General features: G+C 43.4%; 1 protein-coding gene across 2 annotated transcripts; it reads left to right on the top strand.

Annotated features, from left to right (window-relative positions):
- The first annotated feature begins 3,361 nt into the window (after positions 1 to 3,361).
- Positions 3,362 to 15,427, top strand: LOC140119467 (uncharacterized protein C3orf38-like). Of its 2 annotated transcripts, XM_072138526.1 has the most exons (8): positions 3,362 to 3,560; positions 5,354 to 5,526; positions 5,643 to 5,798; positions 6,588 to 6,818; positions 8,533 to 8,643; positions 10,045 to 10,164; positions 10,933 to 11,022; positions 12,862 to 15,427. In XM_072138526.1, the coding sequence occupies exons 1-8, from the start codon at positions 3,437 to 3,439 to the stop codon at positions 13,312 to 13,314; spliced, it is 1,458 nt and encodes a 485-aa protein (XP_071994627.1). In that variant the 5' UTR covers positions 3,362 to 3,436; the 3' UTR covers positions 13,315 to 15,427. The 2 variants fall into 2 exon arrangements, with proteins under 2 accessions (XP_071994627.1, XP_071994628.1); XM_072138527.1 differs by lacking the exon at positions 5,643 to 5,798.
- The last annotated feature ends 792 nt before the right edge of the window (positions 15,428 to 16,219 follow it).

Below are 16,219 nucleotides of genomic sequence, written 5' to 3'. Positions count from 1 at the left end.
AGATTTATACTACACCAGGTCACTACACTGGAACCAAGCTTACTATATAGATACAGAGCCAAAGCTACTGCATAGATACAGCAACGGAACCAAGATTACTATATAGAGCCAGAGCCAAAACGACTACATAGATACAGCAACGGAACCAAGATTACTACACAGATATGTTACAAAAACCAAGTTTATTACACAGCTACATCAAGCTTACTGCATAGATACAGTAACAGAACTAAGATTACTGAATAGATACGTTACCAAAACCAAGTTGAATACATGGTAACAGCACAAGTACCAAGCTTACAGCATAGACACTGGATCAGAACCAAGCCGAGTGAGACAGACATCCCTACACTGTACCGGTTTGGGTAATGCCATGGGTACCTTGGGTAATGCCAGCACTTTCAAGAAATCCGGTGACTGAAAGATGGCGTTTTTATTTCTCCTTATACCTGGCTGCTATGTCAGCTATGACAGCTATGATTTATCTTTCAAAACTAACCAACACTAAGCACCTTATTAACACAAACCTAATACTGTTCTGCTGCCCCTGTAGAGAACACTTTTTTGCCCCGGAGTAACAACTATAGTAACATTGCCCACCTACTGTAATCAAAAACTTAATGTTACCACCACAGTATTCAATAGAGTAACTGTGCTCCCAAAATTGTCAATATTGTAGCAGCGTCACCACAGTAGCCTGTATAGTGATAGTGTCCCCACAGTGGCCTGTATAGTAATAGTGTCCCCACAGTATCCTGTATAGTAATAGTGTCCCCACAGTATCCAGTATAGTAATAGTGTCCCCACAATAGTCCATATAGTAATAGTGTCACCACAGTAGCCTGTATAGTGATAGTGTCCCCACAGTAGCCTGTATAGTGATAGTGTCCTCACAGTAGCCTGTATAGTGATAGTGTCCCCACAGTATCCTGTATAGTAATAGTGTCCCCACAGTATCCTGTATAGTGATAGTGTCCCCACAGTAGTCCGTATAGTAATAGTGTCCCCACAGTAGTCCGTATAGTAATAGTGTCCCCACAGTATCCTGTATAGTAATAGTGTCCACACAGTAGCCTGTATAGTGATAGTGTCCTCACAGTATCCTGTATAATGATAGTGTCCTCACAGTATCCTGTATAGTAATAGTGTCCACACAGTATCCTGTATAGTAATAGTGTCCACACAGTATCCTGTATAGTGATAGTGTCCCCACAGTATCCTGTATAGTAATAGTGTCCCCACAGTATCCTGTATAGTAATAGTGTCCCCACAGTATCCTGTATAGTAATAGTGTCCCCACAGTAGTCCGTATAGTAATAATGTCACCACAGTAGCCTGTATAGTGATAGTGTCACCACGGTAGCCTGTATAGTGATAGTGTCCTCACAGTATCCTGTATAGTAATAGTGTCCTCACAGTAGTCCGTATAGTAATAGTGTCCACACAGTAGCCTGTATAGTGATAGTGTCCTCACAGTAGTCCGTATAGTAATAGTGTCCCCACAGTAGCCTGTATAGTAATAGTGTCCACACAGTAGCCTGTATAGTGATAGTGTCCTCACAGTATCCTGTATAGTGATAGTGTCCCCACAGTATCCTGTATAGTAATAGTGTCCCCACAGTATCCTGTATAGTGATAGTGTCCCCACAGTATCCTGTATAGTAATAGTGTCCCCACAGTATCCTGTATAGTAATAGTGTCCCCACAGTATCCTGTATAATAATAGTGTCCCCACAGTATCCTGTATAGTAATAGTGTCCCCACAATAGTCCGTATAGTAATAGTGTCCCCACAGTATCCTGTATAGTAATAGTGTCCACACAGTAGCCTGTATAGTGATAGTGTCCTCACAGTATCCTGTATAGTGATAGTGTCCTCACAGTATCCTGTATAGTTATAGTGTCCCCACAGTATCCTGTATAGTAATAGTGTCCCCACAGTATCCTGTATAGTGATAGTGTCCCCACAGTATCCTGTATAGTAATAGTGTCCCCACAGTATCCTGTATAGTAATAGTGTCCCCACAGTATCCTGTATAGTAATAGTGTCCCCACAATAGTCCGTATAGTAATAGTGTCACCACAGTAGCCTGTATAGTGATAGTGTCACCACGGTAGCCTGTATAGTGATAGTGTCCTCACAGTATCCTGTATAGTGATAGTGTCCTCACAGTAGCCTGTATAGTGATAGTGTCCCCACAGTATCCTGTATAGTGATAGTGTTCCCACAGTATCCTGTATAGTAATAGTGTCCCCACAGTAGTCCGTATAGTAATAGTGTCCCCACAGTAGCCTGTATAGTGATAGTGTCACCACGGTAGCCTGTATAGTGATAGTATCCCCACAGTAGCCTGTATAGTAATAGTGTCACCACAGTATCCTGTATATTGATAGTGTCCCCACAGTATCCTGTATAGTAATAGTGTTCCCACAGTATCCTGTATAGTGATAGTGTCCCCACAGTATCCTGTATATTGATAGTGTCCCCACAGTATCCTGTATAGTGATAATGTCCCCACAGTATCCTGTATAGTAATAGTGTCCCCACAGTAGTCCGTATAGTAATAGTGTCACCACAGTATCCTGTATAGTGATAGTGTCACCACGGTAGCCTGTATAGTGATAGTGTCCCCACAGTATCCTGTATAGTGATAGTGTCACCACAGTATCCTGTATAGTGATAATGTCACCACATTATCCTGTATATTGATAGTGTCCCCACAGTATCCTGTATAGTAATAGTGTCCCCACAGTATCCTGTATAGCAGGGGTCAGGAACCTTTTTGGCTGAGAGAGCCGGGAACACCACATATTTACCAGTAAATAGGTAGCCACATTACATGGTCCCAAGTACATAGGTAGCCACAGGCCATGCCCCCCATTAGATAGGAAGCCACAGCACATTCCCCCCAGTATATTGGTAATCACGGCACATGTCCCCACCAGTAGATAGGTAGCACCATCACATGCCTGATAGTAGATAGGTAGCCACAGTAAATACCTCCCAGTAGATAAGTAGCCCCATCACATGCCCCCAGGCCCCAGTAGATAGGTAGTCACAGCACATGCCCCCAGGCCCCAGTAGAAAGGTAATCACAGCACATGGCTCCCAGTAGATAGTGTCAGCACATACTTGCCCCCAGTAGATAGGTAGCGCCAGCACATGCCCTCAGTAGATAGGTAGTCACAGGTGGTACTTGCTGTTGCCACTTTGTCCCATTCGCTTTTATTTTTATACATATGTATTAGATCAGTGTATTTTCGGATAAATTTCATCACCGTCAACATCAGTTCTCTGAAGTTCTCTGTCGCTGCTGACCCCTGCTGGCAGGACCTGGTAGTACAATGAGATTGAGTTTCGTTTCACGTTTTCTTGATTTAAAGGTCTGGGAAGGTTTTGTTGCTTTCGTTATCAACCTCTCCCTAAACGATAGGACATGGGGCTGAGTGCACGGGAAAGAGTGGGCAGCCGGAGGCTGCTACAGTTACTGGAGACCGCAGACTTATTCTCCTTGTCCGGGACTGTCACTAAGAAGAAATCTACAGCCTACACAAGGACAGGTGAGATGCTGGGGCTATATACTGGCTACAGTATATCTATAACATATCTCTGTTTGCTTTGATTTTGTACGGGGTGCTCCGAACACAGATGTTACAGTTTAACAGATTGATAAAGATGCTGGACCTCCAGGTCCTCAATATTGAGCATCAGTATCCATGGTTTGTAGCCTATGGAAGCCAAGTTTGCCATCTGTCCTGGAAAGTTCCTAATTTTCATAAACTAATTTTAGCAGAAAAGATGGGCATGACTTCTAGGAGACAAAAGTGGACATCACTTTAGGAGCCGTCCCCTATGGCTTGTGGGTGCTCCAGAAGTGCCTCTATTCTCTACGTATGAAGATGCAATACAATAAACCATGTATGAAGGATTTTATAGATGTAGGACACGTGGCAGGTTATAAACGATACGTCCTTCAATGTTTTGAACACTCAGAAGGATTTAGGGGTGTAACTAGGCTCCTGTGCCAGATCTACCGGGCCCCCAACTTGAACGTTTTGGTCTAATATTGGGAAGAAATACCTCTAGGGCCTCCCTTAGACTCCTAGTTCTGCTACAACTATACAGTCTGCACCCCTCAAGGGGGAAACAAGCAAGACCCCTCTTTCTTCTAGCTCCAGAGACTGCGCAGCAACAACGGCTAAAGTTTGGGATGCCAAGTGTTCACACTAGGACCCCAACTGATCCGATTCTGAGGACTTCCCCTAGGCAGAGGCCATTGATATCTAGTCTTGGGGCACCCCTTTACAAGATATTGCTTTCTTTGCACTGACATAGTAAAAGTAAGGTTGGATGTGAGTGAATACTAACAATGGACTCATTGCGGTTGTAAGCGATCTTGTATTTATGATGACAACAAGGGTGTGACCACCTCGGGCTGACTCCTGCAGCTCATCCCCATGCTTTCTTGGCATGCAGCAGTAATGTCATGTGTCCAGGGTAATATCATCACAGGTCCTTTAGCCTCATAACATTAGCAACTTGTACCCCATGCATATATCTCATGAAATCACAGTAGCCTCCATGGACTTCTACTCCTCTCCATGCCTCCACACAAGCATGCTGTCGTTTCATTGATCAGTTATGGGGTACAGTTTTCTAATGTTAAGAGGCTAAAGGACCCCTTGATAATGTCAGCCCAAGGAGACCATGCCCCCCCCAGCTCGCTATAAATATTCCTGAATACCAGGTCAAATTATAAAGTTGATTTTATGGGGTTGTGAGGGAAACCATTTTTAGCTAAAAGAAGGGTATCAGCTAGTTAATAGGGTTCTATGGGAACCTATCACTAGCTGTACTTCTGAAAAATGTGGTTACAGGTTCCATTTAATCTGCCCCTGCACATGAGCATTGTTTATGTGGTATTGCAGTCACGAGACCTGGACAGAAGCAAGGATCCTAGCATCAATATGGTGCAATGGTCATAATGCTCTTGTCTAGATGCTTCTTCTCACACTCCCTTCAGGCTGGTTTTACCATTGTGCAGAGATATCAGTCAGAGAAGCAGCCGATCATCTCCATGTCCATCGCTTTACTCACCTTACAAGTTAGAAACTCCTATGAACAATGTATTCATATCAGACTCACCAGAAATCTGCTTAAATGGGGAGTTACTGACCAGTTAAAACAACACAGATATGAGATACACCCTGAGCCCGCAGGCTCCTTCTCTGACGGATATCTCTGGGAAGTCAGTGAGTGGAAGCATCAACCACAACGCAATAGTAAAAGAAAATATCACTGATGGTGTGAACCTCATAATCCTTTTAAAGTTTATACCCTGCTTAATTTGTAGGAGCCATAGACCTAATACTAGAGAACAGTCTGAGCGCCTACGAGCTACTAAAGCGTAAGAAAGTTCTTCGTGACATCATTGCCACTTACCTGCAAAATGAGGGAATTCCTATAACACCAAGAACGACAAAGGCTGAGCTTATCCAGAAAACCCTTGGTCACTGGAATGAACAGGTAAGTATGAGAGATTCCCCCCAAAAAATCTTGTTTATTGCTTGTTTTTAATTTTTCTTGTTGTTTATTACTTAATTGACCGGAATATCAGAATATCACTTTTTCCAATGTTGCAGAATACCTTTGGAGCTTTTATTCCATTGTCAATAGCGCAGAAAGATAAAGCCTCTGCCTCTGATGTCTTTCCCTCATACTACATTCATACCTCTGAGTTGTCCTCATATAATCTTCGAGAAGATGCCAGAAAGATAGACAAGACTCCAGATTTTGATGTAAGTACATAAGACAGTGTGACTTAGAATACAGCCTAAGGTTCACTTGGAAAATCATAATAGTAATCTGCAGTCAAAGGACCACCCTAAACAATTCCCCTCAAGAGTTGCATAGGCTACCCAAACCACGTTCCCACAATGTTGTAATATGCAGGTATTGTCCCACAAAAAAAAAGTTTTAATTAAAAATCTTTTTTTTAAAGGCGTTTGACATTTCTATTCTTCATGTTTCCTACTGCCCAGTCCATCCTAATCCCCACTGCTTTGAACTTCCTTGGTGTCTCCAAGCGAGACAGCGCCCTCTAAGGTAGACCAATGTACAACAGTATACCTTCCCCCACCTCAGGTGCGGATTTACTTTTGTAATTCTTGTTAGATCACCTTAAAAATTATCCCTTGAAATGGCCTCCCAACAATCACCCGACCGTGCGTGCTCAGTCAAGACAAGTTTGGTTGGGTTCAGTGTTGAGAGTGCTAGTAAATTGTAACCGGTGCCAGGGAACTGTAGGACATGTAGGTTGGGTACACACAATAGCTCGTTTGGTTAAAGTTGGTTTATTAGGATGACGTGTTTTTTTTCGGAGGTAAATTCCCTCCTTCATCAGATCCTTTTGGAACTGAAGTGCTGATGTTGAGGTGGACAACTAAAGGAGACAACTCCAACCATTGATTGGATAAGGATCTCAGTGTCTCGGGTGGTGCAGGGTGACACCATGGAAGTTCAGTCCAGGAGGGTTAATGCCGATAGTCATTGGCATCAGTATATGACATCTAGTCTCTGCATTACAGGAAATCATCGCTACGTTGGACCTTATACAAGTTACAGATCCCCCTACTTCTTCTATCATCACAACAAAAGAGAAGTTGACCCCCACTATGTCATTCCAGCAGCGGCACAAGGTTTCTAGTGATGTCCCCCTCTTCCCATTGTCTTCTGGAATGACCAATGTACCCATGGGCGGATGTGAGACAAAAGATACAAAAGAGCAGAAGTCAACACCACATACACTGGAGCCACAGGTGAGTCTACACGACCGTGGTAGAGATTTGTGGTGGTGGATGATTGCTGTAGGCATGTTCTTCTGTGTTTCATAGCTTGATCATCACTGGTCCCTACATTGGATGCATCAATATATGGAAAGATTCTTAAAATGTATTTTACATAGGATATTTATGTGGTCATCGGCAACACCATATGATCCAAAAAGGCCTCTTCCTATGTGCATCAGGAAGCCAAGGCTGACCCTCACTAGTTTCTGCCACATTTGTGATTGTCACATTTGTAAGGGCCTGTTCACATCTCCGATATTTTAGCCGGCTGTATATTTACATGCTTTGGTCATATAATAGGGGCCGAGTGCTGGTTGGATTCCATGGAGCGGGCACAGTACATAGATGGGAATCCTTGCATCATAGTGAGTTTAGATTCACAATGTCACAATGTCAGTGCTGCTGTTCCACCAGCAAGCAGGGATTCCTTGAATCATATTTCACAATTATGCAAAACCTCCCATCCTCTGCTTTGTTACTAGTCCGTTGACTCTGACCAGCAAACAATCCTGACTCCACGGACCTAGCATATGTGTATCTGGCCTTATTGTGATACTACAGAGAGAAGGTATAATGGAAAGATCTGCACCTCTTCTGCATGCAAAAATCTTGTGAATATTGAACTAAGCCTTATAGTATAGTACTCACCTGTTTGTGGACTCCCATTGCAATTTCCACAGTAACATAGGTTGAGCATACAGTTTCACACTGCCATATGTTCACCCGGTTGGCGCCCGGGCAAACACAGGGCAGTGCGGTGGAGAGGTGTTGCTCACCCCTCCCCTCTCCATAGCCATGCAATGCACCCGAGCGTACGTATGGGAAAAGATAGAGCATGCTACACATGTGTGTGCGCACCATACCGCCACCGGGTGCCATAGCCTCCTATTGGACGTATAGATGCCCCTACAATGGCTGTGTGAAAGCAGCCAAAGTCTAAGAGTTTTATGTTTGAACATGTCAAAATACTGTGCAAAGTATAAGTACCGTAGAATATGAGGCAATAATTGTAGACAACGGATATACTGTAACTATGGAAGAGGAGGTTCCATTGTAAGAGTGAGAGAGGTCACGATTGCCCTAATTTATATGTTTGTGGCACAGTATACAGTACAGATACATACGGTCCCCTACTTAAGAACACTTGACTTACAGATGACCCCTAGTTACAAACGGACCCCTGGATGTTAGTAATTTACTGTACTTTAGCCCTGGGCTACAATGATCAGCTATAACAGTTATCACAGGTGTCTGTAATGAAGCTTTATTGTTAATCCTGATTCTTATGACAACCCAACATTTTTCCAATCCAATTGTCACAGAGACCAAAAATATTTTGTCTGGATCTACAATTATAAAATATACAGTTCCGAATTACATACAAATTCAACTTAAGAACAAAGCTGCAGAACCGATCCTGTATGTAACTGCCTGTATAAATACTGGAGATCAAAATTGAACAATGAAACAGTGACATCCGAAAGTCCTGATGTCAACCCAATATAAAAACTCTGGAAAGTCCTTGGTGACAAAGTTATGGCAAAGAGATCCACAACAGTCACAGAACTGTGGAAGAGACTGGTGCAAGAGTGGACCCAAACCTGACCAAAGTAGTGTGAGGAGTTAGTGATGTCCCGTGGCCGGTGCACACATTATTACAGTGTTTGGGTCTTTTTCTTTACAGACAGGAACACAGATGACAAACCACATCTTCCTGCAGACGGAGCGGCAACCTGAAAATCTATCAAAAGTGAAGACGGGAAAAGCAGAAACCACTTCATACCCACACATTGCAGTAAGGCTGTACAATTAGGGAGTCATTTTACATTCCACTTTTTAGAATTTTGTTACACAAAACAAAAAAATTCCCAAAAATTAACCGATCATGCACCCCCGCTTCTTCCCTCCGATAATTTCCAACATTTCAGCACTTATTCTACTAAAAACCAAAGTACGAGTCCTGATCAATCTCCTCCATAGATTCTATCAGGAAAAACTGTGTAAATATTTTAGTAAAGAAACCTAAAATGTTTTATTTTAAAGGAATTTCACAGGTATTTCACAGACGTTGTAGAAGAGCTTATAGCTACTCTTCAACTTGCCATAAACATCTCCACAATTCACAGAGAAGCAGACTAGACTATGTGCAGTAGGCGAGTGATGGATTCTTCCTCATTGTTTCACATAAAGGGGGTTGTCCAAGACCTAAAAAAAATTATATGTACCCGGGAATAGGCTGCTAATAAAAATAAACATTTACTTACCTCCGCGGTCCCTCCCGGCATCGCGGGCTGCCGTCTCTCCTGTTCGTTTACAGGGGCGCAGAAGCTGCGTTGAGTCGAGGTGGCCCGGCCATGCCCAACCGTCCCCATATATCAGCACATGATACAGCGCTGGGAATGGGGATGGTCGGGCGTGGCCGGCCACCTCGTTTGGCTGGAAGCCAAACTCACTGCAGCTAAACAAGCAGGGGCACGACCCATCATCACAAGGCACCTGAAGGGACCATGGAGGTAAGTAAATGTTTATTTTTTTAAGCAGCCCTCTCCCGACCACATATATTTTTTTTTTTTTCAGGTCTTGGACAACCCCTTTAAGATGGGGCAATTCCTGATTCTGAACTTAAAGGGGAGTAGCTGTTATTGTTCTTTATGAAAGTCTATCATGCATAGCATTCCATCATGTCTTCTCCTAGTTGCGGAGCTGGGATACTGGGATACATTGTAAGGGGGAGGAGGTTGCCTGTCAGTATATAGAATTCATTAGGAGGTACTGACAAATCACTAAGGAGTGAATTTATTAGCACTGGTAGTTTTAATATTCCCTCCCTGCGAATGTACTGAACCCAGAGGCTCTGGTTTCTTAGTAGATCCGGACGCAATCTCAGACAGGTCAGAACTAGCGGAGATTTCAACTCTAGCCTATGCGGGTTTTCCGGTGGAGACTATAATAATAATTCATTATTTATATAGCACACACAGATAACACAGCGCTGCACATCGGTCCCTGTCCCCAATGGGGCTCATAATGTAATCAACCGACCAGTATGTTTTTGGAATGTGGAAGGAAACTGGAGGACCAGGAGGAAACCCACACAAACACGGAGAGAACATACAAACTCTTTGCAGATGTGAAAGGGGCAGAAAAGGGGCTTATTATATACCTTCTCTGCAAGACAACTGTTTCTCTTTTACAGAATGTAACACACATGACAACCCGTTCCATGCTGAAGACAGAGCATCAACCTGCAAATTCTGAAAAAGAGAAGATTAAACAGACTGAACATGTAGCAGCCGCTTCACACCCCGGCAATACAGTAAGTCTCTACCATGCGGCATGGGGTAGATTTATCAATAGTGTCTGTCAGTAGCCACAAAAAGCTACAAGTGACGACCTCCTGAGAGATCGTAGCCCGGGCTCCTGCAAGGCCGACCGAAAAACACCCACAAGACAGAATGACGGAGTTGTGTAAGTGTTGTGCAGTTTATTAAGATTCATTCGTATTAATAGGAAAGTAAGTCATTAGCGTATCATTATCATCTAGGAAGACGCGTGTAACAAGCAATGGGACCGGCTTGTTGGCACATTTTAAAAAATATCTAGAATTCCACCTATTGTAACATCTCCCACCTATAAGCACAGAAAGTTGTGCCTTGTGGATATTAAAGGAAACCAACCTACCATGAGGAATCTACTACCAGAAGTAAATGTGATGGTAGATTCCTCCTGCTGCCTCTGCCCTAATCTGTAATTTAATAATCCTGGAACCTAACTTGTTGAAAACGTTATATTAGTAATATGTAAATTAACTGCAGAGGGGCGTGTACTAGCCTGGCCGGGCACTAGGAGCTGAGGCTACTCCATACCCCAGAAAATTCTTACTTTAAGGGCAAATTCACACGACCGTTGGGGCGCAGGTACGGGCGCCGTATATACATCCCCCATAGGCCGGCAATGGGCACACAACGCGGCACTGTATTATTCCATAGCCATGCTATGCTATGGCGCGGCGGGCACACGTTTGTGTGAATACGCCCTTATACTGATCCAAAAAGTCAGGTTGAATTGTTTATCTTTTTTTTAGCAAATTTACAAAAGAGTCCACCAGCATCCAATTGTACAGGAAAAAGAAAATACTAAAGAAGCGGCGAAGTCCCCACCTACAGACGCTCAGGTATGGTCAGGGTTGGATCTAGCCTCTCTACTGCCTGAGGTGAATTATAGATAGATGCCACCTCCACGGTCAAAGAGTTATATACTGTGCTTAGTGGTAATAATCAATTGGGGATCACCCATGCCCCCTGCCATATAATGTGCCATTTCCAGCAGCCCCCTCCTGTCTACAATGCCTCTTTTCCTGCAACTGCTTCCTTTTTTGTAGCCCCCCTCCTCATAGCGCCCCCATTTTTGTTGTCTGTCTGTCTATAGAAAAGTTGCGTTAATGCGCCCTGCCCACATGCACAAACTATGACACCATGCCATGCCACGGAGCCGTGGGGAGAAGAAGATGAAGGTAAGTTTAACTTTTTTTTTTTTTGTGAGTGTAAAGGGGTATTCCGGTAATATGAACGTCTGATAAAAAAAACCCATGATGCTATAAATAAATGAATATAATATATGATTAGTCACAAAATGGAGCTTAAATAGTTTGATTTTATGATTCACAAAATGTAATGGGAGTAAAGTAAGCGGAGTTATCACCAAGATGGCCACCACTGGAAACTACTAGTCCCATGATCCATTATTTCTCAGTATCTGCTACCAGACTGTCATCATTGCACGTTACCTCACTAAGATGACTTCTCACCACTACACTGCCCATGCTGGAGGCAATCAACTGACTACAGCCAAACTTAGTGGTGATCACAGGACCTGCCCAGGCAGGTGCAGGACATGGGATGTGGACATTTGACCAGTGGCCAGCTTCTACTCTGCGCCAAGAAAATCAACAAACTGATTAAAGGACCAGTAGCCTTTTAATTCTCCATCACAGTGTAGGTCCATAGCATTTTTCTCCTAAGGGGAACAAAAATTTAAATAACAACTAATTACATATTAGCTTATATTTTAAGGACCCACTTGTATATGAATTATGCTTATTCCTGGAATACCCCCTTACGTTCAAAGGCCACCGCCGATGGAGTTTAACCGAAAGCAGAAGATTGGCAGCACTACCCCAAGATGCCGCCTCCATCATCCAGCAGGGAGTTCCGCCTGAGGCAACTTTCTCAATTCACCTCTGGGTATAGTTAGATAATATGCTGCACATGGTTGGGTGAAGAAGGAAGGGAGAGTGAGTGCTCTTCACCCCTCTCATCTTCATTGAAGGCTGAGAGGCCCTGTTGCAAATCAGGCAAATTGTAGGTCATGTCCTATATTTAGCAGTGCAGCTGCCACGAGCGGTCAAGATTCAGTGAGACACTGACGCTCATTTACTGAGGGGCCGCGTACCGCAATTTCATTGGGTTTCCCAAATATTTCCATTTCGCCCTGAATTGCCCCGGGTTTTTGGCGCCGACTTGCATGCAACAGAAATCGGGGGGGGGGGGGGGGAGGGGGTTGTGTGGCCGTCGGACAACCCGGCGGATTCGGACTATCGGCAGAATTTAAAAACGGAATTTTGTTGCAAGATCAAGAACTCACATGCACCAGGAAGAAGAAGGTGAACGACCTTAGTGAATTGTGGCAGACCCGAATTCTCATCAGACAATGCACCGCGGGATTGCGACAGGACCGGGTAAGTAAATCTGCCCCACTGTAAACTTACTGCACCATGACATGATGTCATAGACCTGTCATAGCCCTGCATTGTATATTTGTTTTGTTATACACATGCATTCATCATTATGTAACCTGTATCTCGAACTTCTTTACTTAAAGTTGTAAAAATCCCTTAATAGAAGACTCCCAAAATATGTAAGAAAAAAAGATGCATATACATTCTATATGTAAACAGCTAGGAAACTGTACACACTACCAGCCTGGATCTGACGTATAATTCATTCCTCTATAGGAAGAAGAAGATGCATCCCGTCTTTGGCCGGTTGACTGTGAAAAGTTTTCAAGGGAATTCTGTGAATGGTTCTTCACTCTCCTCAACTCTCAACATCCATCATCCAAAACGCAGCTGAAAGGCTGGGGCCCCCAGCACTTACTGGGAAAAGCTATACTACAATTATCATACATGTCAGACGTGAAAAAATACAATGGCCCCCGAAACGCGAGTTCACGTCTACTCGCTCTCGTACAAGAAGAAAAACTCTTTTTCCAGCCAAATATTAATAGTAATGGAGCAAAGTGTGAGAGGTCCCCAGAAGGTATGGTGGTGGTGACGGTAGATGGGACCATCTTCAGAAATAATTCCTACTTGGGTACCTTTCATCAGGTCTTTGAGGTGGTTGGGCAGTCAAGGACCAAAAAATGGAAAATCAGATATGTTGATCTAAAAATCCAGAAAAGTTCTTAGCTTTCAACATTACTGTTTATCATGAAATCAGTAGCATTAATTATAAAGCCAGAATTGTATATTCGATAAACAATAAAGCAAATAAAGTCAGCAGTGATGGGATACAAAATAGCTAAAAACTGATGCCGTTCTTTTAGCTAAAAATTGTTACCCTCAGATTCCCATATATTCAACTTCAGAATTTTAGCTGGTATTCAAGGAAGTCTATAGTGAGTAGAGGTGGGCGTGGCCTCCTCAGGCTGAATCCAGCAGCTCCTCCCTTTGCTTTCTCTCCATGAAGCAGTAATGTCATGTGACCAGTGTGACATCAATGCAGGTCCTTTAACCTTCTTACATTTCCAAAGAGTACACCAAGCAAATGTCTCATTAAATCACCGCATATCATATCACATGAAATCATAGCAGTCTGCATGGAGTGGAGTAGAAGTTTATGCAGGCATGCTGTGATTTTTTTTATGTGGTCAGATATGTCCATGGGGTACAGTTTGCTAATGTTAAAAGGCTAAAGAACCTGTGATGATGTCACCCTGGTCAACTGACATTAGGCCACCCCCCGACTCACTTTATAGATCCCTAGATACCAGGCAAGTTTATAACTCTGATTTTATGGGGATGTGAGGTAAACAATTTTTAGCTAAAAGAAGGGTGTCAGATTAATATTCATATTACAAAATTTAATATATATATATCTAAAACAAGCAGCATGTTAAAGCATGGGCAAAAAGTTACATATATTTTATGTTTTCATTGTATTATAGGCTTTTTAATGTTTATTTTACAGAAAGATTTTAAATTCAGATGACATTTTATGTGAGGGCATTTAAGTCTGTTGTAGTTTATGGAAAGTTTCTATAAAATGGACAATTTTGTCTGTGCTTTTCTTTCTTCAGCTTACATTGGGTGTACACATTTACAGGATCTCCCTCTAGCTGCACATTGTGGTATATCATACAGAGGCTATAGGCTGTAAGAAGTATATACCACATGGGATTTTTTTCTATGCCCCCTCCATTCTAGAGTGGAGAAAATGTTAACCCATTTTGTCCTGGCCCAACTTATTCCAGAGGTCACCCTATTTGGCATGTGCTAGATGGACAGGGGTTTCATCAGAAGAATTACCGGTGATTGACCTGTACCATGACCTGTAGAATGATTAGATATGAACAGAACTTTACTTCCATGCATACATTTCCATTTCTATATATTTATACCTATGTAAATCATTTGTTACATGGTGATAATGCATAATATATTGAGGCACATTTACTTACCCGGTCCTGACGCGATCCCTGATCCGTACTGCCCGACGAGGATGAAGTCCGGCGCGATTCACCAAGATTGTGCACCCGATATCCTGCATGTGTCGCTTCCCTGCTGAGGTCCGCCGGAGTTTACCTTCTTCTGCTTAGTCTGAATCAATGGGGTTGTCTGACGCCTCCCCCCCACCTCCCCCCGAATTTGTGGCACATTAAAGTGCACCAAAATCCGATCGCGTCCGCCAAAAACCCCTGTTAAATGCGGTAAAAATAGTGAAAATGTGGAAATAGTCTGGAAACCCGACGGAAATGCGGTCCGCGGACTCTTAGTAAGTGTGACCTATGGGGCAGATTTACTTACCTGGTCCATTCGCGATCCAGCAGCGCGTTCTCTGCGCTGGATTCGGGTCCGGCCGGGATTTATTAAGGCAGTTCCTCCGACGTCCACCAGGTGGCGCTGCTGCGCTGGGTTCCCTGGAACGCACTGGAATACACCGAGCCGGGCTGAGTGAAGGTAAGTGCAAGCTCCGCGACACATTTTTAGTTTTAAATGCAGCGGTTTTTCCGAATCCGTCGGGTTTTCGTTCAGATTTTGTGCACCAAAATCCCGGGGCAATTCAGGGGAAATTGGCGCAAATCGGAAATATTCGGGTAACATGTGGGGAAAACGCAAATCGGGCCCTTAGTAAATGACCCCCAGTATGTTATATCATTACTTTGTCTCTTTTTTTTTAATTTTATAATTCTTCAATATTTTCAACTTTTTGACTTGATATTCAGTAATGTTATTTCTCATTCTTAAGTAATAAAATATTTTCTTAATGCAAACGAGTAGAAAATGAATAAAAATTAATGATAACCAAAACTTCCCAAGAACATTGAAGTTTTTTTTCAGTCTGTCACAGTAGGATGACCTAATAAAATTGTCCACAATGTAGGGATTTTACTGTTCTGTGACCAGAACTAACCAGGTGCCGCATACAATCAGGACCACGTCATATAGTGTATCATTCAACACATTCTCGTTGACATCAATGGACATCTCCCAGCTGCAGCTGTGTATAGCCCACTTGGCTGATGAAAAACAACTCTCAGATTATGGGGAGGGCTGCCGGGGTGCAAGCCCCGGGGCCCCCACCACTTTGCTCCTAAACGGGTCCCCAGTCAAGCAATGGTGGATTGTAGATTACTACTCATTATTTGTAGTAATGGCTCCTCTGTCCTCCACTCATTACCTGTAGTAATGGCTCCTGTGTCCTCCTCTCATTACCTGTAGTAATGGCTCCTCTGTCCTCCTCTAATTCCCTGTAGTACTGGCTCTTTTGTCCTCCTCTAATTACCTGTCGCAAGATCAGCACTTACATGCACCAGGAAGAAGAAGGTGAGCTCTGTTCTTTATATTCTATTGTGAAGAACACCGTTCGGCACACGTGTCTTCCGATAAGTGAGCAGATGTTCGGAACATCTGCAATCTGTTCTTCACTGTGTTCTTTCTGTGCTGTTGGTCCTGCTCCAGCCCGCTCCGCTCCGGCCTCCACTTCAGCCCCCACTCCGATCCTCCATGCCCGCTCCAGCCCCGCTCCCCTCCTCTATGCCCGCTCCAACCCCCACTCCGCTCTGTGATGCCCGCTCCTCCATGCCCGCTCCTG

The sequence above is a fragment of the Engystomops pustulosus genome, chromosome 2 (assembly GCF_040894005.1).
Source record: "Engystomops pustulosus chromosome 2, aEngPut4.maternal, whole genome shotgun sequence".
NCBI lineage: Eukaryota > Metazoa > Chordata > Amphibia > Anura > Leptodactylidae > Engystomops > Engystomops pustulosus.
Note: the sequence above shows the minus strand (reverse complement) of the source record. Positions and strands in the feature narration are given on the sequence as shown.